Here is a 27,818-nt window from a genome sequence, read left to right as displayed (position 1 = left end):
CGCCATGTCCTCCCCACAGCCAGGAACAGGGATTGAGGAAGAGAGGGTGTGCCCTGTAGATAACCCTGAAGCTGTGAAGAAGGTGTATGGCACGTTCAAAGGAACAGAGTGGCTTCCCAGTGGCTCAGCTGGGGAGTGGGAACAGCACGGGGAGCCAAGCATACTGGGGCAGCCTCTGTGGGCCTGCAGCGGGAGGAGGCAGATGGGGATGAAGACACTGCCCTGACCCCAGAAGGGCCGTCGGCTGCAACAAGACTGGCAGGCATGTGGCGTGCAGGGAGAGTGTGGAACCTTGGCTTGTCAGGAGAGGCGATCTGAGCAAGAACAGGGATTGTGTGGGAGTAACGTTGGGACTTGATTTCCCCACCTCATGATCAGAAGTAGAAACAGACATGCTTCCAGTCCAGCCTGTGTCTCCATGTCTCCTTAGCTCCTCTGCCTTCCAGCCGCTGGTTCTGGTCCCGTCGCCATACCCTGTGTGTGACAGGTGCACCTCGCTGTGCAGTTACCCCCAGGTAACTGACTCCTTGAACCGTGAGGTTGTTTGCTGTTGTTGTTTGGTATATTGTTTACATTTGGAGGGTAGCATTCTGGTCCAAATGCTCTTTCTGGTTGACAGTATTGTTGATAATATTGGAGCTGTGGCTTGGTGGATTTTCTATTTCTTTTTTTTTAAAGGTCATTCTCTGTGCGATCTTCAAAATGTTGGTCCAGCCCGGTGATTTCCTTTGGCATTCACGTTTAAAAGCGACTTACCTTGCCCCATTTTCTTTCTCTTTCTCTGATGTGATGCTGTTCCACTTGGCTTGCAGTCTCAATGCGAGGGCAGCAAAGCAACACCCTTAACCCTAGCTCAGTCCTCTACCCCCGGCCCCACTGCTGGGACCCGTGTCAAAGAACGGGCAGCCTTAGAGGTGTCCCAGGATCCTTCTGAGTCTCCCAGGAACCAAGGTGTAAGAATAAACGGATAAAAAAAAACAGCAACAACAACAGAAATAAGTGGATGGCAACAAGAGGCCTGGACGGGGGGAAAGGGCAGGGATCTTCTCTGTCTTGCCACTTCCGGGGTGGCATCCAGGCACAACTTCCTCTGTCCCCAGCCACCAGCCCTTGTTCCTGTTAAATAACCACTGGGTCTCCAGGTCCCCTCACAAGCTCCTCCCTCCCACCCCCTGCTCATGGGCCGCGGTGGAAGCAGTGCCCGTTCTCTCCGTATCTAGCTCAGGGGTTACTGGTCTGTGGCAGGTGCCTGCGTCAGTGGCACTCCCCAGAGTCCTGCCACAGGCAGCTCTTCCTCCCACCGCCTCGTCCTCCTTCACCTTCTTCCCTGGCCTCCAGCAGGTCCCCTGGGTGCACAGGAGCCAAAGCATGCTCCTGCCCTCTCTAGCCTGCTGGGGCCCAGCCTTGGAGAGGTGGACCAAGGACCAGGCTTCCCTCATCTACTCCCACCCTCAGCTGTCTTGGCACCAGTTCGTGCCCCCTCAGGCATCTGAACCCTTCAGGGGTCAGGACCCTGGGCAGTAATGTGGGGAGGGAGTACTCAAAGGGAAAACACAGGCGGGCAGCTGCCCCTAACTCTACTGGCCACCTGCAGGGGGCAGTGCCAGCCCTCGGGCCTCTTAGCAAGAGTCCTCCAGTCCCCAGGGGAAGAAGAGGAGGCCAGTCCGAGCACTGCAGCCACCACCACACCCTGTGTGCGACTTCATTCTCCCTGCAGTTTCCATTTTTTAAATAGGAATTTTTGACTCCCCCCCCACACCCTGTGCTTGTCTAATGTCTGCTCTAAACAGTTTGAGACTCTTGTTACTGTTTTAAAATGCATGCATGTTGAGATGAATCTTCAACAAGAAGAAAAGAATAAAACAAATGGCTTTGTGTACATGGTCACATGAGTCCTTTGGAAATAAAGGGCGTTTCCTTTCAGAACAGAAGGGTTTGGGTTCCAGCTAAAGCCAACTCATGTTTGCAGTGTACAGCCTCCGATCCAACTCCTTGCTAATTCCTGGGAAAGGCAGCAGAGGATGGTTTCAAGTGCTTGGACCCTGTACCCATGTGGGAGACCTAGAAGAAGCTCCACCACCCCGCTAGCTGGGCCTGCTTGCTGTTCCCTGTCATGGACAGCTGCCCAGCCCTTCCCTCATCAGAGGGGAGGCTTCAGCAGGTACCCACACCCACGTGGACACAATACCCTTGTGGATCTCCTTGTCTCCATCTGGACGCCTGGTGCTTAAAATCGAGTGTTCTCCAAGTATGGGTATGACCAGTAACTCAGCAGCCCTGACCCTCCTGGCTCAGATGCAAGCCTGTCAGGAGGCCCCTACTGCTGGTGAGGGGTTCGCTGGCTCACAGAGCCGCCAGCACCTGGGGCACAGGCTCTTCATGGAAGATCCATTACATCAGTCTTAAGGGACAGACCTGGGGCCCGGCGCGGTGGTGAGCACTGAAAAGTCCTCACCTTGAACACGCCAGGATCCTATATGGGCACCGGTTCTAATCCCAGCAGCTCCACTTCCCATCCAGGTCCCTGCTTGTGGCCTGGGAAAGCAGTCAAGGATGGCCCAAAGCCTTGGGACCCTGACCTGTGTGGGAGACCCAGAGGAAGTTCCTCGTTCCTGCTTCGGATTGGCACAGCACCAGCTGTTGCAGTCACTTGGGGAATGAATCATCAGACGGAAGATCTTCCTCTGTGTCTCTCCTCTTCTCTGTATATCTGACTTTGCAATAAAAAAAAAAAAAAATCTTAAAAAAAAAAAAAAAAAGGACAGGCCCAACTGAGGTGTTACTGAGCTCCCAGATGAGTCTAAAGACTCGGAAGTGCTGCTCTAAGAAGGTTCCCTGTGGGTGCCTGGCCACTGGGCCACAAGAAATGATGAGAGAGTACTAGGGGGTTTTCCATTAGGCTTTGGTGAAAAGGGTTCCATGTTCTGAGGTAAAATAGTGCCCGGCTTGCTTTCTGCTGTACCACTTACTAACATGGCCTTGAACAAAAGCTGAGCTGCCCTTTATCCCGAAACAGTCCACGCACTGACTGGTAGGATGTGCTTGGAGCAGGGTACGTGCTGCCGTCCCTGTGGGGTTCCCCACAGCAAAGCAGGAGGAGGCCTGGGGACAGGTGCAGAGGGAGCCAGGTGAAGGCACTGAAGACAACAAAGCAGGAATCAAAGAAAAGCTGCTTTATTTAAAAAAACACAACCAACCAACCAAGTGGGCATTGGGGGCAGGGTCAGTCCATTCGAGCCTTCAGGGTCCGGGTGGTGATTTTGTCCTTCTCGCTGTGGAGGAGAAAACAGGAGATGACACATACAGCCAAACTGACTGTGCCTTGGAGTGACCCAGGGGACCCAGAGGAGACGAGGAACAAAGCAGTGAGCCCTGCAGCTCCTACTGTGGGTGGGAGCCGAGGGCACAGTGCCTGGTGCCAGCCCCCTCAAGGAAGGGGATGGGGGTTGGTATTTAGGGAGTTAGCCTGGGATGCCAGGTAAGACACCTGCAGGGGCTCCTCCCTCCCCCGCACCCCTGGGCACCTGTCCCATGAGGAACAGTGGCCCTGGGACCAGGCTGCGGTGACCATGGCTGTGCTTACAGAAGCCAGGCAGCCAGGAGGAGGGCAGCGGCAGCTGTACTCACATGATGTGCACAATGACCCCCATGCCTGACACAGCATCTCGGTCCACAGCGTTGAGCATGGCTTGGGAGATGGTCTCAAACAGGTGCTCCGGGTCCTGCCAGCAGAACACAGCCCTCAGACCTCACCACCTCAGGCTACAGCTCGCTCAGCCACAATGCTCTCCCCACTAGCCCCTTCCTTGGCAGGGACAGAGCTGTGCAAATGGAAGTCAGAGCTGTTCTGCCTTATGGCTTGAGACAGAGAGCCCATGTCGTCACCTCTTTCTATAAGACAAGGACCAGGAGGAAAGTCCTGCTCGGCAGCCTGGTGCCTCCTGAATGTCCCTCGGGTTCCTCAAAACTCAGCCCACCTAGGGTGACCCCCGTCCTGTCCGGGCCAGGCCCACTGGCATCTTCACCTGCTTCACTTCCATTTCAAAGGACTGCATCTCCTCCACTCTAGCTGCCCTCCCAGGGCCCTGCAGCCTCTCTCCAGCACAGTCTGCAGGCCTCCCGTTCTGCCTGCTCCCTGCAGTGAGGGAAAGTGCTGAAACTGCTTGTGGGACGGTGTTCAACAGCCTACCACAACTTCCATCCGCAGCATCACCCGACCCTGCAGCTCCTGCAACCCCTGCAGTGCCGCCACTGAACACAGCGGCCCCACTGGTACCTTGGCTCAGGTGCAGGCCCTCGCTCCTGCCTGCAGCAAACCCTGGTTTCCCAGAGGCCGGGCAGAGCTGGTACCAGGGTGCTCTAGGGGTGCACCTCAATGCCACTTATAGGGCAACTTCCATACTGTCCCCACATTACGGGACAGGTGACCAAACCTCAGTGGTCAGATGGTAACTGAGTTGGGCACTCCAAGGCCTGCTACGCTGGGGTGCCTCCAGCCCCAGCCTTGGTCATGTCTGGCCATGGATTCATGGCCAACCCCCGTAAGTCCAATGTGAGGAAGCAGGGGCTGTTGTCACAGACATCCGGCTGGGTCCCCAAATGACATGTGCTCCCCTCTGAAGGCAGCCAGGACCTGGGCAGCCCCTCTGCCACTACTGGCTGTCTCCCACCTGCACCCCACTCCTCAGTACCTGTCACAATAACACATTTCCTCCCCCAATGGCCCAGGAGTGGTCTGGCCCTGCTCCAGGACCCCAGCTCACCATGTTGGGCTCCCAGAGGGACTCGCACATCCCGTACATCTGTTCGGCGCAGGTGCCACTGACGACAAAGTCATCCGTTACCATAGGGCAGCCAATGAGGTCGAGAGAGCAGATGAAGGGCTTATAGGTCTTGGGGTCTAAGCCTGCGATGACTGGCTCTGTGTAGTAGGGACCAAACCTGCAGGTGGGATCAGAGAGCAAAGGACTTGGTGTGTCACCCTGTGCGGCCAGTCACACGAGGAGAAGGTAGGCCTGTTCCTGGGCTCACCCTCCCCTGGCACTGGGGTTCCATGAGCCTTCAGCCTCCCCCTTTCTCCAATACTTAACTGTCTGTCCTTCTCAGCCCTGGCCCCTCTCCCCACTGCTCTCTGCAGGTTTTGAGCTGATCTTCTGAATCTAAAATCACCTGACTCCCTATTCATACATCTGAGTCTGCTCCTTTAGCAACAAGGCCAGTGTGGTGGCACAGCACGTTAAAGCACCATCTTCAATGCTGGCATTCCACACCAGTGCTGGGTCCTGTCCAGGCTGCTATTCTCCATTCTAGCTTCCTGTTAATGAGCCTGGGAAGGGAAAGATGGCCTGTGTGCTTGGGTTCTTATCACCCATGTGGGAATACGAGGCTGGAACTTCTGCCTGGCCCAGCCCTGGCCATTGTGGTCACTGGGGGAGTGATTTAGTAGAGAGCATCTCTGTTGCTCTGCCTTTCAAATAAATCAATAAATCTTTTTTTTAAAAATTAGGGATATGAGGTAGTTTATAGGAAAAACGTGGGAAAACAAAACTGAACTAATGCAATGGAATGCGAAATGCTGAGACAGAACACAGGTTCTCCGTCCTGAGCCTCCTGGCAGGCAAGGCAAAGAGAGCCTTGGGTGGCCACACCCATACTGTGTACCGGCAGGACAGGGCAGCTCGTCGGACGCTGGCCCAGACACTCTGCTGAGGAGCCAACTGTGAGTGCCACGCACCTGGCACTCAACACCCAGCACACACTGAAGAGCAGCCAGCAGCCGCTGCAGACGTACCACCCACACGCCCTGGGGAGGCACACAGTGACTTCCAAGGGCACCACCTTCAGTTACAGTTCTTCCCAACCCCACCCTTTCTCTCTTTTTTTTTTAAGATTTACTTTATTTTTATTTCAAAGGCAGAAGTAGAGACAGAAGAGATTCATGCACTGATTTCCTCATGGCCAAGGCTGGGCCAGGAGTCAGGAGCTTCACTGCGTCTCCCCCACAGTGCACAGTCCCAGGGCTTTGGGCCGTCTTCTGCTGCTTTCCCAGGCCATGGCAGGGAGCTGGGTGGGAGCTGGAGTGCTGGCTGCTGGAGTCGCAAGCAGCAGCTTCTCTGGCCCCAGGGAGAAGCTGACAGATCATAATAATCTATCCTGCACATCAAAAAAGGGAGGACGGGGAGTCCCTGGCCATGGTACCCCTCCACCCTACATGCTGCCTTGTCAATCAGAGGTCCCAGAAGCTGTCGCGGCCTCAGCCACATTTGTACCCACCGTTTCTCATACAGGAGGTTTGCCACCATGCTCATGAGCGTGTAAGGCTTGATCTGCCGGCCTTCCTTCAGCTCGTATAAGTTCAGGCGGAACTTGAGGCGCTGTGCACTGTGGCAAGAGGAGGAAAGGGAGGCGGTGAGTCACTGCGGGAAGCCCTCTGCTCTCCTCCCTGTGGTGGGCAGGGGAAGCCAACCACGGTCCCGGGACCCACACCTGGCAGCTGCCATACCTGCCTCCAGACCAGGGCCATGGCTGTGTGCCAGCATGGGCCCAAGAGACCTGCACCAGCTCATGTCACAGGTGAGGAAACCATGGCCCAATCACTGCCCCAAGGAAGCAGACAGGGAGAAACGCCGACTAGAGTAAGGGACCCAGGGCCAGGACATGTCCCTGTCCCACAGCTGCCACAAAACGGAAGCTGTTATTCTCCACTAGGAGAGGGAACTGGAGCTTAGGACATTACAGGCTGTTAAGGCCTAGGGGCTTCTTGGGGAACGAGAGAGAACAGTTTCTCCCAAGTTTCTGCCCACATTCCTGAGTGTAACTCTACCTGGCAGAAAAATCCATCAAGCCTAGAACCTGCTGCTCCGTAGACCACAGTTCTAGGAACACCGGCCACCAGTGTCCATAGATCCTTCCTGAAATTCTTCCTCAGGCATGGGTAAACTGCCACTTGCAACAACAGCAGGAGGTCCTGGCTTTGGCCTGCAGCCATTTGGGGTGTAAACCAGCACATGGATGATCTTTCTCTGGGCATGCCTCTATCTGCTGGTCTTGCCTTCAAATCAATCAACTTTTTTGTTGGCTTCTGTCCTTCCCCAGGGCTACGTGTGGAAGGTCCAGCCCTCAGCCCTCCACCTGTAGGGCTCCGCCCCTCCCTCACATCCTCTAGTGCCATGGTAAACCCAAACTACCTACAACCCGTTGGTTTGCTGGCCTAAGCCATTCGGTCATATTCCCTCCTAGGCCATCCTCCTCCTCTCCCCTGAGCACCCCAGTTTCAAATGGGAAGCCCCCTGCAGGATTCCTGATTGTGCCTGCACACCAGCTCCTAGCCTGGAACAGCACAGTTGCCCCAGAGACCTCTGGCAGATTGCTATGATCCCTTGGGGGCCCTCAAATTGTGGAACTCAGGTCCAACCCCACACCATGGACAGTGGATCTGCACATATCATAGCACAGCCTCTCATATACTGGAACTCGGTTTTCAATTCCCAACAAAACCCAATACAACATATGTATGGGGTACGCACAGTTGACACAGGGTACTGTGCACGGAGAAAGGACACAGTTAATATAAAAATAAAAAAAATCTACAGTTAATACAAAAACAATATTTTGGGAGCTGACCTTGTGATACAGTGGGCTAAGATACTGCCTAAGACATCAGCTTCGAGTCTTAGCTTCTCCCTTTTTGATCCAGCTCCCTGCTAATGTGCCTGGGAAAGCTGCAGAACGTGGCCTAAGTGCTTGGAGCCCTATATACATGTGGGGACCCGGAGGAAGTTCCTGGCTCCAGCTTTGATCTGGTCTAGTCCTGGCCATTGCAACAATTTATAAAGTGAACCAGCAAACCTCTCTCTCTCTGTGTAACTCTGTCTTTGTTTAAAAAAAAATTTTTTTTGGACCTGGTGTAGTGGTAAGTAAAGTCCCTACCTTGGATCCCACATGGGTGCTGGTTCGTATCCCAGCTACCCCACTTCCCATCCTGCTCCCTGCCTGTGGCCTGGGAGAATAGTTGAGGACAGCCCAAAACCTTGGTACCCTGCACCCATGTGGAGATCCCAGAGGAAGCACCTGGCTCCTGGCTTTGGATCGGCTCAGCTCGGGCCTTTGCAGCCCCTTGGGGAATGAACCATTGAATGGAAAATATTTCTCTCCGTGCATCTGACTTTCCAATAAAAATAAATAAATCTTTAATTTTTTTTTTCCAACCTCCAGTTGGTTGGTTCAGCAGGTGCAGGACTCATGGATATGTAGAGCTAGGGGTACTGAGATGGGCATATGGTGTAATGGGATATCATTGCTTTTGTTTTTTAAAAAACTACATAAGTATCTGAAAGCTAGACAGGGAGGGAGAAACAGATGGCCACAGTGACAGAGTCTGGGCCAGGCGGAAGCGAGAAATCAGAAGCTTCCTCCAGGTCTCCCACATGGGCAACAGGGGCGCAAACACATTGGCCATCCTCTGCTGCTTTCCCAGGCTCATTAGCAGGCAGCTGGATCAGAAGTGGAGGAGCCGGGACTCAAACCTGGCAACTGCTGCTCCAGTTTCAATCCAGTTCGCTATTTATGGCCTGGGAAAGCAGCAGAGGCTGGCTCCAGTCCTCGGGACCCTGCACCCACATAAGAAGCCCAGAGGAGTCTCCTGGCTTTGGATTGGCTCAGCTCCGGACGTTGTGGCCATGTGGGAAGTGAACCAGCAGATGGAAGATCTCTGTCTCCTTCTCTGTGTAAACCTGACTTTCAAAGAAAAATGAACAAAACTGTTTAAAAATGGAGGAAAAAGAGGAATAAGAGGAAAGAAAGAAGTACATCTTTACAAAAAACAAAGAGACATGGTCCTTGAAATGCAGGCCAAGTGGGTTAGAGAAAGGGAAAAAGAGACACATGTCTGGATCCCAACAAAAGCTCATCTTTTGCACACTAGGCATGTCTAAGATGGCCATTACAGCTGGACCGCCTGTGACCCTCCGAAAGCCGGACCTTTCCTGCCCCCTAGCACCCACTCCATGAGTGCCGGAATACGCACACCTGCGTCATCCCCACAACACCTGCTCTGGCCCCCACACAGTCCCTTCTCTAGTCACGCAAGCATCTAACCCGAAGTCCCACTCACCCAGGGCCGCTCATCCTTCTGACCACCATTCTTTAGGTCCAGATCCGGGGCCTTGGGTCTCAGATCCACCCCGGCTTTCTGATCAGCAAGCTGGGTAAGACACTCTCTTGAAACGGGGCAGCCACACGGAGAAGTGGACCCCGAGGGGTCCACATGTGGCCGAGACCCTCAGACACTTACACTGTCTGGACGTCGGTGGCCAGCCCGGCTAGGCCAATGTAGAGCCTGTCACCCATGGGAAAGATCTTCTGGAAGTCCGTAGTCACCATCTGGGCCTGGATTCCGAAGCGCCTGTCGGCGGCGATCGCCACACAGTTCTTCCCCTTCATGGCCATGACGGCCCCTCCATTATAGGACATAATAGACTGGGAGAGATGCGATGCCATGGGCTCAGCGTGGGCGCCAAACGCTGCCGATGACCCGGCCCTGGCCTGACCCCGACCCCAACACCAACCCAGCTCCCAGGACCCCGACCCTGACCCCAGGACCCCGACCCCCAAGACCCCAACCCCAACCCAGCTTCCAGGACCCCGACCCTGAACCCAGGACCCCGACCCCAACCCGGCTTCCGCCACCCCCGCCTCCGACCTCCCTGGTCTCCAGGACCCCAACCCCAACTACGGCCCCAAGTCCGGCCCCGACCCCAGCCCTGACCCGGCCCTCCGGCCCCTCGCCGGCTCCCGCCACCCCCAGCCCCCAGGACCCGGATCCCAGCCACTAGGCCCCCCGCCCCGAATCACAACCTTGGTACACTCATGCCCGTCAGCGCTCCGCTGCAAACTCCAGACCGCTCCCTTTCACCTCCGCCCTCGGCCTTCCCCTGAGCTCTCCCCGCTTCTCAGCCCGTACCCCACCTCTCCGGGGGCCCCTTCTCACCATGATTGCAGAGTGCAGGGACCCGCGGCCGCCACCGTAAGGCCAGGAAAACGATTCCGGCCTTTCAGAGCGACCGTCTTGAAGCTTTCTCCCCATTGGCTGGTAGGCGGGCTCAGGTTGGCCCCTTTCCAGTTTCCATTGGCTATACTCCCCTGCCAATCAGCAGTCCAGCATAGGTGAGTGGAGGAGCCAACATGGAGGCGGGGGAAACGGAAAGTGAAAAGTCACTGTGCGTGCGGAAGAGCCCTGCGGCGCGGGGCACGTTGGGATAGCGGCGGACCGGGGCGCCGGGGGTCGCGGGGCCGGGTCGGGGGTCCCGCCCGCGGCGTCTCTGCTGGTGCTGCGGGGGTGCAGGGCATACTTCTCAGTGCTGAGGTCTGCTGGGTGTCGGCTGACCCGCAGGACCTGGTCTAGAGTCGTGCGAGGCCCCCACTAAGTGCAGTTTAAGGCGGGAGCGGCGCGGGGCGTCCTCCCGGTTCCCTCGCCGCCGGCCCGGCGCGGGCAGCTCGCGTCTCGGTCCCGCGCCGGCCCAGACTCGCTCCCATTCACTTAGCTGTCACCCTTCAGGCAGCTGTCGTCTCTGTGGCGCAATCGGTTAGCGCGTTCGGCTGTTAACCGAAAGGTTGGTGGTTCGAGCCCACCCAGGGACGCTGGGCAAGTTTTTTTTTTTTTCCTTTTAAACTACATCAGCTTAAAAGTTAATCTTGCTGATGACGGAGACAGCAGCCTTTCTATTCAGCGGGTCTGTTTCTCCAGTGCTTCACTGCGTGCCCACCACCCGGTTCTCAAGCCGAGGATTGCACAGCAGCCTACAGGCGGTTTTTGTCTCCGTACACTGCATTCGTCTTCAGATTAAGGATGCATTATCAGAGGAGGTTGAACGGTTTTCCACTACCTACCTGAGGCGATGCTACTACAGTCTGGAAATACTGCAATTGGGAGGGAGGGCAGAGAGACTTGGGGCTAAAGGGGAACAAAAGGGGAGCGAGGGGACAGGTAGAGGGCGACAGGCACGGTGGGGAGGGGACACTCTAGAATTGGAGGGAGAGGAGAGGGCAGCATTTACTAAGAGAAGGTTCAGGGAAAGGAAATCTAGAAAGTAGGGACATGGACCGAGGAACTGCCAAAAGACCATTCTGGGTAAAAGGGTGTGCAGGGCGTGGAAGTGGCACTGGAAGAGCCACCACCCTGTGCCACCATTGTTCCCGTTCTGGAAGGAACCTTTTCTCACAGTAGCTAGCTCTCCGTCTGGGCTGGAAATGAGTGCCTGATGCCAGGGTCCCTGCCTGCTGGGAGGCTCTTGTCTGAGATACTTCCACTCCCGTGCGGTCAATCAAGAGACCCAGCCAAATGGCCGCCAGCTCAGAGGGGCTGCTGGCTCCTGGCGTGCGCAGAAGCGTCTGGCCGGAGCCAAAGACCAGGACAATGCTAGGCAGCCGGCCTCCCCTGATTGGAAGCCCCAGCCAGGGCTCACCTATCCCTGCTGGGGACAAGCCTTGAGAATCACTCAAGACACTGCGGGAACTTGTGGGACAGGCTGTGTGTCCCCTCCATTCTGTGAAGGCCAGGGTCCAGGGCAAAGAGTAGATAAGGTGGACATGGGACAGGTGTTTGTAGACTGGGGAAATGGCAAACTTCTGGGAGGTGAGGGGTTCTAGTGGTAAAGCCAGGGATGTGGGGGCTGGTCGTGATTCCCAATGAAAATGGTGAAATTGGTGTGCTACTGTGTCTTTCAGTCCAGCGGCTTGCTTTTCCGCCAGCTCTGCGGTCAGCCCTCTAGGATTAACGGGAGGCAGAGTGGACTAGCAGAAAGTCCACGTGCCTGTGCCTCCAAGGAGCAACCCCTGCGTTCCCGGCAGGATGCTGGTTGCTACCCGACTCTCCCGCCGAGCTCGGGGTCTTGCCAGCCGCAAGGGAACGGTGAGTTAGGAATCTTCACAAAGCGGGGAGACTCCCGAATCTTCCCGGACAGAGATGGGTTGGCCGGGGATACACTGAAATCGCCGGCTCCCGGTGCAGGGCCTGGGAGAGCAGGTGAGCGGATCTTCCCCAGGCCCTCCCCGCCCACACACACCGCCCGAGCGGCGACCACCTCCTGGGCGGAAATCTCTCAAGCCCTCCCTCCTCCTCCCGGCCCCCCACCCAGCAAACTGGAGGCTGGGGCCACACAGCGGCCAGGGTGCGCACGTCCCCTGCGCGCCAGTCAGACGGCGCAGCCTAGGTGGCCCCCAGCTTCGGGGGTTGCGTCGATGGCAAGCTAGGGAGGACGGAGGCAGGAGCTCGGAGGCTTGGCCAGGATTCGTTTCCTAATTTCCAAGCTGGAGCTACCCACCGTCAGGGCGCGCTCAATGGCGCTTCTGGCGGGATAACCGACGGACATGGTGGCCATCCCTAACCAATCGTGAATGACGGATGGGCGGATCGATCAGCTAATGAGGCCCACGGCCGTCGCCGTCACTCAGGATCGATTCGTTTCCCCGGCGCCAGCCTCACCGCGCTCTCCCTCCAGTCGGGGAGGGTGGTGCTGAGGACCTGACTGAGTCCCAGAGCTGGGGGGGAGGAAGCGAGAGCCGCGATCGTGGTGGCTGCTGACCCCAGCCTCCCGCCGGCCGTGAGCGATGGCGCACAGAGCGCGCCTGGCGCAGAGTGCCAGCGAAAATTGCGGGAATCGGCGCAAGACAGGGGGAAAAAGCGCGGGTCCGTTTCCGAGTCCCTTCTGGCCTCTCGTCTGCAGCCATGGGGTTGTGTGCCCCGCCGGGGGCCCGCGAGCCGGTCTTCGGCTGCTCCCCCACCCCATCGACCTCCCTCCCGTTCTCCCGGGGCGCAGGGCCTCCACCCGGCCAACGCCCCTAGGACTCCCCAGGGGTCCCCGGCTCTGCATCTTCGGAGCCCGCGACTCAGGCGCCGAGAGGGGCTGGCTGAGGGCCGGACACGCGCTCTGGACTCTCACTCCCCAGATGCGGTTATAAATTTACAGGTAGTGTCAGATTTGGAGTGAATGAAACCCGGGCCAGCGCCTTGGCCGGAGGCGTCACGGCCCCGGCGGGAGCCCAGCGCCCAGTGTCCGAGGCTGAAGCGGGAAACACCGCCAGCCACGTTTCGGCCCCATCCTATCACCATTTTCCAGGCACCCCAGCTAGGGGTAGGGATCGTGGGGGTCAGTGGGGGACCGGCAAGCACTCATACTTTGGGAACGGGGTTAATTGCAGTAGGGCATGAGGGGGTCCAGGGGTCACAGGGGCTGTTGTGGAATGAAGGTTAGTCCAGGTTTGAGGGGGCCCAGCATCCTGTGAGGGAGCAGTCGCTCTAGCAACCCCCCCTCTGCAAACACCCTGAAGGAATGAGGTCACGTGGGTGAGTGGTGGGCGGGACCTACTCTTGTCTGGAGGAAAAAAGCCATTTTGTCTCCCCCCCCAACTCGGGGCCCTCCCCTCCCCCCTCCGTCCCCTCCCCTCCCCTCACTCCCTCCCACCCTAAGCTGCTTTCACAAACTCCTTTCTTACGGTAGCTTTTTCCCCTCCCGCCGCCCAAGCGAGCGACACGCTGCGGCCCCACTCCCCTCCCTTCCCTCCCTCCCTCCCATCCCCCCTCCCCGGGACCCACCGGACCCCGAACCCAGGTAAGCGGACGCGATCTCCCCCTTCTTCCCTTCTCTTGCCGTGTACCCAGCTGGGGAGCGAGCTTGGGGGTGGGGGGCGGGCCACCCTCTTTACAGACCCCCGTGGGAGGGGAAGCTGGGAGCGGGGCCTGCTGCTCGCGCTCCCCCTCCCCGCCCCTAGGCGAGCTGCCCCGTCCGCCTTTCTCTCGGCCTTTTTTTTCTGTCCCTTTCCTCCCTTCCAAGATGGCCGAAATGGCTTCCCCCCTCCTTTAACGATTTGGCGTCTTCCGCGACCACCACCTCTTTGTGCGGCAGCCCTTTGGTAGCCCCTGCTCCTGAGGTAGCGAGGATTACGGTCCGGGCAGCCATGAGGGTTGGAGGGGTGGTGCGTGCGGACTCCCACCTCCTCCAGGTGCCCCCAGGGCCACAGCAGCCTCTGGCTCTGCTTGACCAACCAACCCTTTCTGGGCAGGGGTCGCTTCTCGCCTGGTGCCGGGGGTGTCCTGGGCGCCCGAGGACTTGAGGCCCGGAGGAAGGGGACGCGCGCTGCCGAGGGAGGGCGCCCTTCCTGCTGGGTCTCGGGCCTCCGGGCACCTCCCCCGGTGCTCCCAGTGCCCCGTCCCAGCTTTGCCCCCCAGTCTCTCTCTCTCTCTCTCTCTCTCTCTCTCTCTCTCTCTCTCTCCCCCCCTCTCGAGCACCCCGCTTTGGCCTTTGGGCCCCATTAAAGTTTGACTCAACAAGGTGGGAGTGGTCACTCGCTCATCAGGGTTTTAGGCTCCTGGAGGGGAGTCCGTGAGAGGATGGGAAGGGTTAGATCGGGAGACTTCGGAGGGGGTGGCCCTTTGCCTGTGACCCCTTCCCCCGGCCCTGGGGCCGGGCCTTTTCTCCCTGTATACCTTCTTCCCTCCCTGAGGGCTGGGACCCCAGACGTCCTGACAGCCTCTGGACTTCCTGGTCTCCACGGTGGGTCAGGGTCTACTCCCCCTCTCCCACTCTCACCGCCCTGGCTGCCCAGGATTGCTCTGGTGAGATGAAGTGTGGGGGAGGCAGTGCCCTTCCTGGCAGAGGTGAATTTACTCATAAACATTGAGGAAGTGTTCCCGGGAGACTCCCTGGTGGCCTGCTTCAGGAGAAGGTGCCTGATGCTCATTCTGTTGCCTTTTTGGATGGGAGTGGTTTCCTAAGAGTTCCCCCTGGTTTGGGGTTGAAGCTGGAGAGCTGGAGGCCTTAGCAGCTATCTTTGGAATGAGACAGGAAGCAACATTCAGACTGTGTGTGTGTGTGTGTGTGTGTGTGTGTGTGTGTGTAGCTTGCGAGTGGGTTCAATTTGACCTCTTTGAGGAGTGGGCAGGCCAAGAGGTCTTGATTGATGGAGCTGTTGCCATGGGGATGGAGGCATGGAGACTAAGCCGGAAGAGGTTCCTGCTTGGTGTGGAGGTCAGGTAGGTGTTGGCTGCTGGCTCCCGGCCCCCAACCCTGGGCTAGAGGTTGGGAGTTGAACTTCCTTTGTTGTCTAAAGCCTTACAGAGGACTTGGCTGGCCCCATAGCTGTGGGGATGCACAAAAGGTTGGGGTTTGGGGCAGGGACATCAGACTGTGTACTCTTAGACAGGGTGGGTGGAGTGTGCCTCTGCCAAGTGTGGGCCTGGCATGGGTCTGGCTGTGTGGCGGGGTGGGTTTTGGCCAAGTGTCTGGCATTGGTGTGTGTGCTCTGTCTGCCTGGGCGTGTGTGTGTATGTTTTGATTGGCTTGTGTGTTTTGTGAGAGGTGGAGGGGGTGTGCCTGATTCTGCATGTGCACCTGTGTGTCTTCTGTGTCTGAGAAGTGGTGATGCTGGGAGTACCCAGATGTGAGCCAGTGTCAAGGATCAGGGAAAGTTGAGAGGTGCCCCCAGGCATACCCCTGTGCCCTCAACACACACACACACACACACACACACACACACACACACACAGTTGGGTCAGGCTTAGCACCTGAGTCTTGGTGCCACTCTCTGGCTCTTGATGGTGTTATAGAGCAGGTGTTTCTTCCCTTGTCCCTTACAGGTAGAGGAAGGTGATAAGCCCTTGCCCGCTTTTCCTGCTTCCGGGTGAGATGGCCCTGTTCTCCCACCACTGCCTCACCACACCCAGGCTCTTAGGATGCCCCTGGCCCAGGCCTTGTGCTGCCTGTCCACCCTGCCATCAGGCTGACTCTCTTCTCAGGACGGCTTCTGCTTGGCTACGTGACTTTAGACAAGTCACCTTCCCAGGCTCAGCCTGGGAAAGGCAAGGCCTGGGCCAGGGGCTTCCTAAGAGCCTTCCACCTGGGTGATTCTAGACCCCAGATGTGACCTGGAGACTCAGGCTAGGGCACTGGGGAGAAGGTGGGATGGGAGCAGGCTGAGAGCAGCTGTCTTTGGAGGACGGGCCTGTGTGGCAGGGTGGTCTCCAGCAGCAGGGAGCTTTGTACATCAGGGAAGGAGCCTGCCAGGTCAAGCTCCACTCCAGCCCCTAGAGCCAGAGGTGGTGCTGCAGGGACCCTTGTTGAGACAATGGATGGTGGCAGAAAATACTGACCTCTGGCCCCACCCATTGGGGTTAGAGTTGCCTCTGCCGACTCGCAGAAGACCCCTTCCCAAGGGCCTCAGGCTCTCTTTTTGCCTCTCCTTGCCTTTCTCCCTGCAGCTCTTGCAAGCTCTTAGCCTCGTCTACCTGTTACTCAGTCCCTTTCCTGCCCACCACATCCCAGCCAGTTGCAGCTAGGAAGGAGCTAGGCATCTAGAATGTTCTCTGTCCTCCTGGGGTGAGGGAATGGAATGAGGAGGGGGCGCCCAGGGGAAACAGAGGAGCTCCTGTTTACAGTTGCTCTTGGCACCTGCTGGCAGGGCGCCCGCTGGTAACCATGACAACCAGGTGAGGGAGCCAATCAGGGGTTCTCCCTGCCCCCAGCCCCAGAGGTAAGATTCTGAGGCCTCTAGGGATGAGGGAGGGGCAGGACACATTTCTTGAAGGAGGAGCATCTTATTCAATAAACACCAGATTTTTACCATCTCTCCGCCCTCCCGCCATGTCTGCTTTGAAGAACACAGTGAGTGTGTGAATGCAGTGCCCATGGTGGTGCAGAGGGCCTGCATGTCTTCCAGGCCCCTGTATGCACGTATGCAGGAGAAAGGAGATGGCGGTGTGAGGTATACCCACAGCCACCAGGACTCTGCCTGTGTGGTCAGACCCCAAGCGATCTGCCTCACTCTTGCATGCACCCAGGCATACGGCGACATGCAGACCCAGAAAGTGGCCCTGGACAGCACATGCACGCAGCTGCTGGCTGTTCCCCACGCAGAGACACAGCCACTTGGCGTGCGTCCTCTCCCCTGGATGGTTGTAATGATATTTGGGCATCTTGCCAGGGACAGGGTTGTCATGGCAACCACCAAACAGCAGAGTAACCAGCAGCCTTCTGCGTAATTGTGAAAGGGGGGACCCACACATTGAGGGCCAGCTGAGGTCATCGCACGGAGGACAAGGAACGTTTCCCTTCTGCCGGCCGAGTCCGAGCAGGTCTTGGAGGGGCCCTTCCTTGCTGTTGGGACTCTGGGCTGGCCCTGAAACTGTTCCCTTGTCATCAGCCCTGCAAGTTGGTATCTATCCCGTTTGTGGCTTTTGTGTCTCTGTCTCTGGCCAGGGGCCCTGGGCCTCTGTTAACGGTTTGGGTCCCAGCCAGGCTCATCCTGGGGTCTCTATAGAAACTGCCGATCCTGGCTGCGAATGTCTTGTCCTAGAAAACCCAGGGCGGTGGCTTTAGGAATCTTCCTGGAAGGGAGATAAGGGTGTGAGGGTGTTGTAAAGGAGCTTTTGGGGTTTGCACTCCCACCCAACCCCACTCTTGACTCTTAACTCCAGAAGGAAGGGAGGCGGGAGGGGCCCTCCCAGGTACAGGTGTAAGCTTAGGCCTGGAAGCAGGTGCCGAAGTCAACCCAAAGCTGGGCTCTAGCTTGCCTCCCTGCGCCCTGCCTGGCTGGGAGCTGGGTGTGCTTCGAGATGGAGAACTTTCTGCTGAGCTTTGATAGGCAATCCCTGAAAGCCGCACTCTGTCCCTGGATAGTCCATATAGACGGGTGGCCGAGGTGGCAACAAGTCGCAGATGCTGGAAATGTGGCAATGCCCCTGTGTGGAAAATTGCAGCCTGGGCCCAGAAGGATGGTATGGAACACGTGTGCCCGTGGGCACCTGCACAGCACACTAGATGACTAGGGCAAGGGGGAGAGATTCCTGCGGCAGAGGCCAGGGATCAGACTGGAGCCTCCTGCCCCTACCTGAGTCTCAGGGTGGGAAACCAGAGGGCCAGCATGGTGGGTTTCCAGGGCCCATGCTGGACACAGTGATGGGTGCCGACTGCAAACTTGGGGGGGGGCCTGTGCCCGTAATGAGTGTTTGCAGGGAAGGCTTCCAGGAGGAGGAGCAAGTAGCAGGAGAGTGAGAAGGGGTGAAGGGATCCAGTCTGAGACTTTAAGGGATCATTTATTCCATTTTATTCTTTAGGGTTGGTGTTCAGGGTGGCTATATGTTTATCTCAAGTGTTGCTCCTGGTGTTTTGTTTTAAATGTTTTACTATTTGACTGAATGTGGTTTGGGACTGGGGAGAGTTTTAAAATTAATTTCAAAAACAGAATTACAGAAAGGGAAACCGATCTTCCATCCACTGGTTTACTCCCCAAACGGCCACAATGGCCAGAGCAGAGCGAACTTCCTGAGTGCAGGGGCCCAAGCACTTGGACCTTCTTCTGCTGCCTTCTCAGGCACATGAGTAGGAGCTAGGTCAGAAGTGGAGCAGCCGGGACTCGAACCATCGCATTGCAGGCAGTCACTTTATCTGTTATGTCACGATGCTGGTCGTGGGAGATGTTCTGTTCTCTTCCCTTTGCCTGCCTCCCCACATCCCTCTGGGAAATTGAATTGCTCTTCCTGGGGACTAACTTCAGCCTTTCTTGCTGCTGCTGTGGGGGGCCGGGGTGGGGAGGGGAGGGCCTGCTGGATCCGAGATTCTGATTGTACCTCTTTCCCAGGGTGACACTCCCGGGTCCCCTCTGCCCCTGACCCCGGCATCATGCATCGAACCACACGCATCAAAATCACGGAGCTGAACCCTCATCTCATGTGTGCCCTCTGTGGGGGGTACTTTATTGATGCCACCACCATCGTGGAGTGCCTGCATTCCTGTGAGTGGGCCGGGGACTCCCTCCTACGACACGGCTGTGGGGAGAAAGGAGGGGGCTGCCAGGAAGGGGTAACGAGGTTGTGGCCCAGCAGCTCTGGATGTCTGTGGCTTGAATCCCACCCCCTGAAGGTGTAAGTACCTTTGTTTGCACTCGGGGACTGGGGCGCTGCCTTGTGGGCTGGCTCTCCTTTGGCACTCTTGCACTCAGGGGGTTTGGAATCTTGGGGCTCATTTTGTACTTTCATGAGATTCCACCAGCTATCTCTAAACACAGACACACAAGATCCACCTGCTCCCGGGGATGTGTAAGAGGCAGGTGCCAGGTGTGCGAAACACACATCCCTGTTCTGCTGGGCCTTTGGACAGACCTTTGCTATAGGAACAAGGTGAAAAGGGGAAGGGGTGTCTGCCCTCACTAAAACTTGACTTTCCTCTCTCTCCATCCCGTACCCCAAGTCTGCAAAACCTGCATTGTACGCTACCTGGAAACCAACAAATACTGCCCTATGTGTGATGCACAGGTGCACAAGACTCGGCCGCTGCTGAGCATCAGGTGGGCACAGCTCCCCACTCAGCTCAGCCTCTGGTCCGAGCCTGGTTCTCTATGCCCCTGGGCCCTTTCCAGCCCCTGCAGTTATGGCACAGGGGTGAGCAAGGTGGCCAGCCACTCACAGGTTCCTGTCTGTCCGTTCTTTTCCAGGTCTGACAAAACCCTCCAAGACATCGTCTACAAACTGGTCCCTGGTCTTTTTAAAGGTATCTGTGCCCCTCCTCCCTCCTGCCCAGTGGCCCCGGGCTGGCCCCAGCCAGCTAACCCCTCACATCCTGTTGCTACTTCCAGATGAGATGAAACGCCGGCGGGATTTCTATGCTGCCTACCCACTGACAGAGGGTGAGTGCACATGTGTGTGGTTGTACACGCGTGTGTGCCACCTGCCGCCCTTGCCACTTGCCAGCCACAGGCTCGCCCAGTGGAGTTACCCTTCCTGCACCCTTAGCCAGTCTTCTCTGAGCTGTCTCATTTTGCAGTCCCCAATGGCTCCAATGAGGACCGCGGTGAAGTCCTAGAGCAGGAGAAGGGTGCACTGAGCGACGATGAGATTGTCAGCCTTTCCATTGAGTTCTACGAAGGTGTCAGGCAAGTCCCGCCCAGGGCCCTGCACTGGGCTGCATGCATGAGGCGGGGGTCCCACCCATCCCAGAGTCTTCCTAACTCCATGCTGTCTTCTACCCCAGGGACCGGGAGGAGAAGAAGGGCCCAGTAGAGAACAGGGATGGGGAAAAGGAGAAGGTGAGTGTTGAGGTCTGTCTGGGATGGGCCAGCCGCTAGGGGAGGGAGGGGTTCTAGGTGGACCCCACCCCACGGCGCCTCTCCCCCAGCAGACAGGGGTGCGTTTCCTGCGGTGCCCGGCAGCCATGACCGTCATGCACCTTGCTAAATTTCTCCGCAACAAAATGGATGTGCCAAGCAAGTATAAGGTGAGTGCCTGGGGGTGGGGGTGCGGTAGGGCCCCACCATTGGGCAGCGCTGGCCAGGGGTCTTACCGGAAACTGGCAGGCATGTGCCACTGAGCCCAACCTCACGATTAGTCTGTGCTATGGAAGTGTGCAGAACTGCCTGGGGCCAGGACAGGGTGTGTGTCCATGCACGCATGCTTGCACACTCAGAACCATGGCAGACGTGTGTGACAGAGAGAGAAAGAGGAGACAGGGCCTTCCCAGGCACAGCTGGCTTGGGAAGCCACTCTGTGATCCTTGAGGAGCTCCAGAAGTCAGACCTTGAACTTCAGTGTGTGTGCCAGGCCTGGCCCCCACACAGCTGGTCCCTTGCAGCGGATGCTGCCTTCCTCTCTAGCTTCCTGGCATTGCTTATGCCACAGGCCCAGCAATCATGTTTGGAGTTGCAAGTCGAGGACACAGGGTCCTACTCATGGTGTTTAGAATCCCACACCTCAGGCCCGGCGGTATGGCCTAGCGGCTAAAGTCCTCACCTTGCATGTGCCCGGATCCCATATGGGTGCTGGTTCTAATCCCGGCAGCTCCACTTCCCATCCAGCTCCCTGCTTGTGGCCCGGGAAAGCAGTCAAGGACGACCCAAAGATTTGGGATCCTCCACCTGTGTGGGAGACCTGGAGGAAGTTCCTGGCTCCTGGCCTTGGATCGGCATAGCACCGGCCGTTGCACTCACTTGGGGAATGAATCATCAGATGGAAAATCTTCCTCTCTGTCTCTCCTCCTCTGTGTATATTTGACTTTGTAATAAAAATAAATAAATCTTTACAACAACAAAAGAATCCCACACCTCTTGGGTCAGGGCTGGGCACAGTGGCACAGTGGGTGGTCCCCGCATGCTCTGGGAGACATCAGGTCCAAGCTCTTGGACCCCTGCCACCCATGTCAGAGACCCAGTTGGAGTTTGGGGCTCTTGCCTTCAGCCTGGTCCAGCCACAGCTGTTCCAGGCATTTGGGGAGTAAATGAGTAAATGGAAGATTTTCTTTCCCTCTCTCTCTGTCCCTCTCTCTTTCACACTCTGCCCTTTTTTTTTCTTAAGACTTATTTTTATTGGAAAGTCAGATATACCGAGAGGAGGAGAGACATAGAGGAAGATCTTCCGTCCGCTGATTCATTCCCCAAGCAGCCGCAATGGCTGGAGCTGAGCTGATCCGAAGCCAGGAACCTAAATCCTGCAGCCTCTGGGTCTTCCACGTGGGCACAAGGTCCCAAGGTTTTGGGCCATCCTCTACTGCTTTCCCAGGCCACCAGCAGTTAGCCAGTTAGAACCGGATTAGTACCAGTGGCCAGATGGGATCCTGGCACATACAAGGCGAGGACTTTAGACACTAGGCTACTATGCTGGGTCCCACACTTTGCCTTTTAAAAAGAAAAGCAGTAATAGAATCCTGTGTCTGATGTCACATTTCAGTGGTGAATTTAGAACCTCTGGGGGTCCTTATTTTTTCGTAAATTTGAGAGGCAGAGCTCCCTGAATGCCTCAAGTGCCCACAATGCCTAGGGCTGGGCCAGGGCAGGCTGGGCGCCCTGGACTCAGTCCAGGTCTCCTTTGAGAGAGCCAGGAACCCAGTGCCTTGAGTTGTCACAGCTGTTTCCAAGGTCTGCATTCTCAAGAAGCTGGAGCCATGTGTGATGGTGTAGCACACGAAGCCTCCATTTGCGATGCCCATATCCCTGTGTTGCTGGGTTCAGGTCCTGGCTACTCCACTTCTGATATCCAGCTCCTGCTCATGCACCTGGGAAGGCAGCAGGGGATGGCCCAGGTGCTCGGGCTCCTGCAGCCACATGGGAGACCTAGAAGAAGCTCCAAGCTCCTAGCTTGTCTGGCTTGATCTCAGCTATTGCATCCATTTAGGGAGTGAACTGGTAGATGGAAGACTGTCTCTCTCTCTCTCTCTAAAACTGCCTTTCAAAAGTTTTTGGGGCTAGCACCTGATGGTTCAGTTGGCTAACATCTCTTGGCACTGGCATCCCATATGGGTGCTAGTTTGTGTCCTGGCTCCCTGCTTGTGGCCTGGGAAAGCAGAAGAGGACCCATGTGAGAGACCCAATAGAAGCTCCTGGCTGCTGGCTTTGGATCAGCTCAGCTCCAGTGGTTGCGGCCACTTGGGGAGTAAACCAGTGGATGGAAGATCTTTCTTTCCACTTCTCCTCTCTGTAAATCTGCCTTCCCAATAAAAATAAATCTTTCAAAGAAAAGAAGAAAGCAAATTTGTATTCCAGTGTGGGACACGGGTGTCTCCATTGGCCAGGGGAATCCGTATTTCTGAATGTGTCCCAGGCAATTGCACCACAGCCAGAGGGACATCCAGTGCCTCGGCAATCCTTCCACAGACAGATAGGGCCATGGAGAGCCGTAGGCATGGCTGGGAATGGGGCGGTCCACAGGGGGTCTGCTTGCACGCCCCTTCCCATCCACGGGTCAGTAGTGGGGGTCAGTAGTGGTGTTAGGACGGTTCTGATGGGGAGATCAAGCCCAGCATCATGCAGAGCTTGCAGGCCCATCTCTCCTTCCCTGACACTCTCGGCCGGGCGATCTGAGCCAGGTCAGGCTTACAACATCTGTCCTCGTCCCCAGGTGGAGGTGTTATACGAGGACGAGCCCCTGAAGGAATACTACACGCTCATGGACATTGCCTACATCTACCCCTGGCGGCGGGTGAGCTGCACAGCCCTGTGTGGGGCCGGAGAAGGCAGGGAGGCCACTTCCACAGCCTGTGAACCCCTGGCTGGTCTTGCCACATCAGGTCATCTCTCTGAGAGGGCTCCTGGGACAGATTCCCAGCCCTGGCTTGGGGTGGGCAGTGTGGCTGGGCCCTTGTGGGCCCTGGTGCTGCCTCTGGCCTGGCCAGCTTTGTCTCACGCTGGCTCTCCAGGTTCTAGGCCATGCCTTTTTCCTTTTGTTCCTCCCTGGGTGCTGCGGGATGCAGCTGGGCAGCATCCCCTGACCTTCCCTTCCCCTGCTTCTCCCCACAGAATGGTCCACTTCCCCTCAAGTACCGTGTCCAGCCGGCCTGCAAGCGGCTCACCCTGCCCTCTGTGCCCACGCCCTCGGAGGGTACCAACACCAGTGGGGCATCTGAGTGTGAGTCCATCAGCGACAAGGCTCCCAGTCCTGCCACCCTGCCGGCCACCTCCTCCTCCTTGCCCAGCCCAGCCACTCCCTCCCATGGCTCTCCCAGCGCCCACGGTACCCCGGCCCCCCACCCTATCTCCCCGACTCCCCCTTCAGCAGCCAGTGGGGCCAGCGCCGCCGCCAATGGAGGCACCTCGAACTGCCTGCAAGCCCCTTCCTCCACCAGCAGGGGGCGCAAGATGACTGTCAATGGAGCTCCCGTTTCCCCTTTAACTTGAGGAAAGGGACCCTCTGCCTCCTTTCCAGCCATGCCTCTCCACTCCCTCCACTTTTTCTGGGCCCTTTTTTTTCCCACCTCTTCTACTTTCCCCAGCTCCTTCCACCACAGGGGTGGGTGGGGGTGGGTTTTATAAATAAATCTCTATATATATGTACATAGGAAAACCCAAATATACATACTTATTTTCTAAGGACCAGCCAGATTAATTTAAATGCCACAGGAAACAAATTGTGTGTGTGTGTGTGTGTGGTGGAGGGCATGGGGTGTTCATTTTTAGAAGGTCTTGTAATCTCACTTTGGGGGTACTGGAGGTGGAGCCCCAGTAAAGTGATGCTTGCATACCTCTGTTTCCCTTGGTGGGCAGGGTATCCCTCAAATCTATAGGCACAAGCCCGAACAGTTTGGGGGGCAAGGCCTGCCCTGCCCCTTCTCCCCTTGTCGAATGTCCACAGCATTGCTCAGTGCCTTTTCCAGAAGTTCCCCTGGTTCTGAGGAGCAAGTGGACAGTGGAGATGGCCTCTCCCTCGCCTCCTCTGGCAGTGGGAAGTCTGTGCAAAGAACACACAGTTCTGCCTCGTCTTTCCTCCCCCTACCCTCATGCACGTGGATATGGAGGCCACAGCTGGGAAACTCCCCATGGTGGCTTCAGTGCTGTATGCTGCCTCGTCCCCCTCCTCCCTCACCCAGGACCCTGTGTCAGGATTGGTGGCTGGGTCTCCCCAGAGTGCAGGGTGGGGCTGGGGTTGTCCTCCGACAAGCACAGAGCCCAGTTTCACTCAGGGCAAGTGGCGCTCTAGCCCCCTCCCTACCCTCAGCCAAGTTGGGACAATGCGAAGGAAGCACCCAAAAGCACAAAGAAGCAGAAACTGGAACCTTGGAGCCCAGCGCCGAGGGACAGAGCCCTGAACCAAGGGGCAGAGCCCAGCAGCTCCCTGCCGGCAAACGTCCAGATGTGGAGGAGGGAAGAGCCAGGAAGTCACATCCCTCGTAGTGTGTCTGTGTGTCCCTGGGACTGTCCCCTCCTCTACCCGAGGACAGGCTGTATCTGTTGGCTTTGTAATAAATGCTGCATATTCACCAGGGCCCAGAGTTCTCTGTGGGACACACAGGGCATGCGCTGGCAGCCTACTTTGGGGGCTCTATGGTTAGACCGCCTGTAGCCAGTCACATTGTGATGGAGTGCGATAAGGCTGTGGTCATTATCCTGGGTTTCTGGTTCAAATTCAAATCCCAAGTACTCCGCTTCTGAGCCAGCTCCCTGCTGATGCACCTGGCAGGCTCAAGTGCCTGGTGCCTGCCACTCGTGGAAAAGCCAGATGGAGCTCCTGGCCCTGGCATGGGCCTGGCCCAGCCCTAGCTGTCACAGGCATCTGAGGAGTGCAGAGTGGACACAAGCTCTCTTTCTTGCCTTTCAAGTCAGAGAAAGCAAATATTTGGGGAAAAAAAATGGAGCAGGAGGCATGGGATTCCCACCAGTGACCACAGTAACCGCTCTGTGTGGGCATGTTTCTTTAATCCCATCTCTATATACCAGCAGCCGCTGAGTCGGGAACCCCCAGCTGCCTGAGACTGGGGCGCTCAGGACAGGGAATGCCTCCCCGCCGCAGGCCAGCCCAGGATCCTCTCGGGGTGTGGGAGGCCCGAAGCCCAGGCCACTGAGACTGCCAACTCAGACAGGGGAGCCCACCTCTGCCTTCTGTATACTCTCATTCTTGTGTGTTCCATCACAGAATGGTGGCTTCTGGCTGGCCTTGCAGGTGCAGAGAGCCACTGTACGGGTCTCCTGGGCCTTGAACTTGAGTGGGGACAGGCCAGTGCGTTGGAAGAAGTGAGAGCCGTCACAGAAGGGCTGGAGGGAGAAGGAGAGACAGTCAAAGACCTGACCTGGACTGGCAAGGCTGGGCGGGTCTGGGAGAGCTCAGGAGAGCACTGCTCCATGGCGCGGCTGGTGTGGCTGGTGTGGCTGGCGTGGCTGGCGCAGCTGGCGTGGCACAGAGAGGCTGCCTGGGCTCATTCACTGTCATGGGGTGGGGACTGGGAGTAACACAGTCAGGAGGAAATCGGCACTGGTCATTATGCACTTTGCTCATGGGAAGTGGCAGGTGCCAGGCCACATGGCAGTGCTACAGGTAACACTGCAAGTCGGAGCAGCATTCGCACTCGAGGTCTGTGTGTGGCGTTACTTTTGCCCGGAACAGTGGCACCTCCCTGGTTCAGGGAAATCTGTGTCCTTTGCCTGCATTCCTGGGGAAAGAACTTGGATGGCTTGAGCGGCCACTGCGTGCACTGTACTTTCAGGCTGTGGGAGTTTTGTCCAACAGGTAGGCCCACGTTGGGGGACAGGGATATCCCACTTCCCACTGGCTGCCTAAGGTGGGGCATACTCCTTATCATCCCCAGAGCCATTGGGGGACAGACTGGGTCCTGGAGAGGGGTCCAGGAAGGTGCACAGCGGCAGCCACAGCATCTTGACCTTGGGGTCAAGGTGGGATGGGAGGAAAAGTGAGAGAAGCACATAAAACATGAGCAACCTGCTCCAAAGGACAGGAGGCAGAGGCTGGCGTGCCACACCCAAGGAAGGGTTGCAGGCCGAGGGCACAACTCCAGCCCCACACAGACCTATCCCAAGGCCATTGCCAATCTGTGGGAAAGTGGGAACGGAAGCCAGGGTTGCTGGTACCATGATGAATGGCAGCTCGGAAGAAAGGGGCCCAGAGGCCAAGATCACGTCCAGGGCTCCCACTGGGGCAGAAGGGTGGCGAGAAGCCTGGGGCTCTGAAGGATCCCTGGGCCAGCTTGGGGAGCAGATGAGCCGGCCCGTCTCCCTAGTGTTGGAGTCTGAGGCTTAGAACACTGCCTGGAGGAAGGAATGAGAAATACAGGCCTTTGGAGAGGGGAAACATGGTGAAGGCAGCAGTGCAGGCAGAGGAGTCCCGGAGCCTGCCCTCCGGCAGCCTGCCCGCAGTCCCCGGCCCTGGCCCCCTCCAAGGGGCAGGTGCAGAGTCAGGAGCCCTAGGTTACAGCTGACCCTGTCTCCGGTCAGTGTGGGTGTGCTGCCACCCCCAATTCCCTGGGGATGTGTGGGAATGGGAGGGGCACAGTGGGTGGGCAGGGACATCAGGCAGAGGTGTCCTACAATAGGGTAGGGGGTCTCTCACCTGCTTCTTGCTGCGGCCACACACACACCACCGGTAGGTTTTCCCAGCCACCAACTCCACCTTGATGGGTGTTTTCAGGGCCACGACGGGCTTGGCTGGGACTTTGGGGAACCATCGGGCCTGTGGCCAGGGAACATGAGGGCTTGGGGTCAGCAGAAAGCGGTGAAAACTCTTCCTGCCTGTGTCTGGGGTCTGCTCTGTCTCGCCCACAGGAGGCTGATGTGACGCGACTCTCCCAGGACGCTGCCTCCAAGAGGCAATAGGATAAGGATAGCATTTCAAGGCTACCAGGTACTCAGGGATGAAGGTCCAGCTGCCTTCCCTCCCGTCCTGACTCACACCAGGGTGCCAGGGAGAGGAGACAGGGGTCCCTGCACCTGGGGCTTCCTCTATCATGCGCTGTGAGGCTTCCCGCCAAAAGCTTGGCTCCTGGTCCTGCCCCACTCATTGGGAGCCATGCAGGCAACAGGGGCGCTGGACGCTGGGAAGGGTGCTCTAGTCCCTGACTGCTGCCTCGGTGGTTTGGGGACTGGGCGGGAAACTTGTGCGGGATTGGGGGAGGGGAAGGAGTGCTTACCAGCCATGAGGAGATGTTCCGCGCAGGGCCCAGCATCTGTGAGGCACACAGGCATTGAAACAGAAATGGGATTAGTGGTGAGGGGCTGGGCTGAGGGCGCATGAGAGAAATAAGAGGGTCAGACAAGGGGTTCCTAGAGAGAAAGGAGACTTGCTGAGGAGGAGGCCCGCATCCAGCAGGGCGCTCTCTTATGCCAAGGCTGCTGAGGGCAGCGAGGAGACAAGCGGAGGGCTGGCAAGGCAGGGGTGGGTGTCTCACCAGGGCACCGTGCGCCGCCCGCCGCAGCACCATCCGCTCGCCGCCCATGGCCGAGCTCCGTCCGGCTACGGCCGCCCGGCAGTGCGTGCCGGCTCCGCCCCTGCCGGGTCACCTTCCCGACTCCCTCCGCCCCGCGGCCCGCCCAGAGCAGCCCGGCCCGGAAGCGGCTGCGGG

The 27,818-nt window shown here is 57.5% G+C and overlaps 3 protein-coding genes, 1 long non-coding RNA gene and 1 other non-coding gene across 5 annotated transcripts in view; 3 read left to right on the top strand and 2 right to left on the bottom strand.

The window, feature by feature from the left end:
- Positions 1-3,158: 3,158 nt before the first annotated feature.
- Positions 3,159-10,099, bottom strand: PSMB3 (proteasome 20S subunit beta 3). Its single transcript, XM_041001147.1, has 6 exons — positions 9,989-10,099; positions 9,293-9,477; positions 6,274-6,381; positions 4,764-4,941; positions 3,628-3,722; positions 3,159-3,272 (listed from the first exon to the last, which is right to left on the bottom strand). Exons 1-6 carry the CDS (start codon positions 10,082-10,084, stop codon positions 3,224-3,226), a joined length of 711 nt encoding a protein of 236 aa, XP_040857081.1. The 5' UTR covers positions 10,085-10,099; the 3' UTR covers positions 3,159-3,223.
- A 465-nt stretch (positions 10,100-10,564) lies between these two features.
- TRNAN-GUU lies at positions 10,565-10,638 on the top strand. Its single transcript has one exon. It is a non-coding gene; the product is annotated as a tRNA-Asn (tRNA).
- A 4,862-nt stretch (positions 10,639-15,500) lies between these two features.
- The window catches only part of LOC121170478, a 13,889-nt gene continuing 1,571 nt past the window's right edge, over positions 15,501-27,818 (top strand). The window contains exons 1-2 of the long non-coding RNA XR_005885967.1: positions 15,501-15,540; positions 17,067-17,071. This is a non-coding gene — a long non-coding RNA (uncharacterized LOC121170478). The remainder of the gene's footprint in view (positions 15,541-17,066; positions 17,072-27,818) is intronic.
- Positions 18,637-23,815, top strand: PCGF2 (polycomb group ring finger 2). The gene is made up of 9 exons (XM_041001730.1): positions 18,637-18,783; positions 19,239-19,335; positions 19,483-19,538; positions 19,624-19,674; positions 19,812-19,920; positions 20,019-20,073; positions 20,166-20,261; positions 22,874-22,954; positions 23,272-23,815. The coding sequence occupies exons 1-9, from the start codon at positions 18,672-18,674 to the stop codon at positions 23,647-23,649; spliced, it is 1,035 nt and encodes a 344-aa protein (XP_040857664.1). The 5' UTR covers positions 18,637-18,671; the 3' UTR covers positions 23,650-23,815.
- On the bottom strand, positions 25,160-27,743 carry CISD3 (CDGSH iron sulfur domain 3). Its single transcript, XM_041001732.1, has 5 exons — positions 27,645-27,743; positions 27,387-27,422; positions 26,810-26,929; positions 25,259-25,500; positions 25,160-25,210 (listed from the first exon to the last, which is right to left on the bottom strand). Exons 1-4 carry the CDS (start codon positions 27,690-27,692, stop codon positions 25,321-25,323), a joined length of 384 nt encoding a protein of 127 aa, XP_040857666.1. The 5' UTR covers positions 27,693-27,743; the 3' UTR covers positions 25,160-25,210; positions 25,259-25,320.

The sequence above is a fragment of the Ochotona curzoniae genome, unplaced genomic scaffold (genome assembly GCF_017591425.1).
Source record: "Ochotona curzoniae isolate NIBS_2020 unplaced genomic scaffold, NIBS_Ocur_1.0 scaffold_2453, whole genome shotgun sequence".
NCBI classification, from domain to species: Eukaryota; Metazoa; Chordata; class Mammalia; order Lagomorpha; family Ochotonidae; genus Ochotona; species Ochotona curzoniae.
The sequence above is the reverse complement of the archived record's forward strand: the minus strand, read 5'-3'. Positions and strand labels throughout refer to the sequence as shown.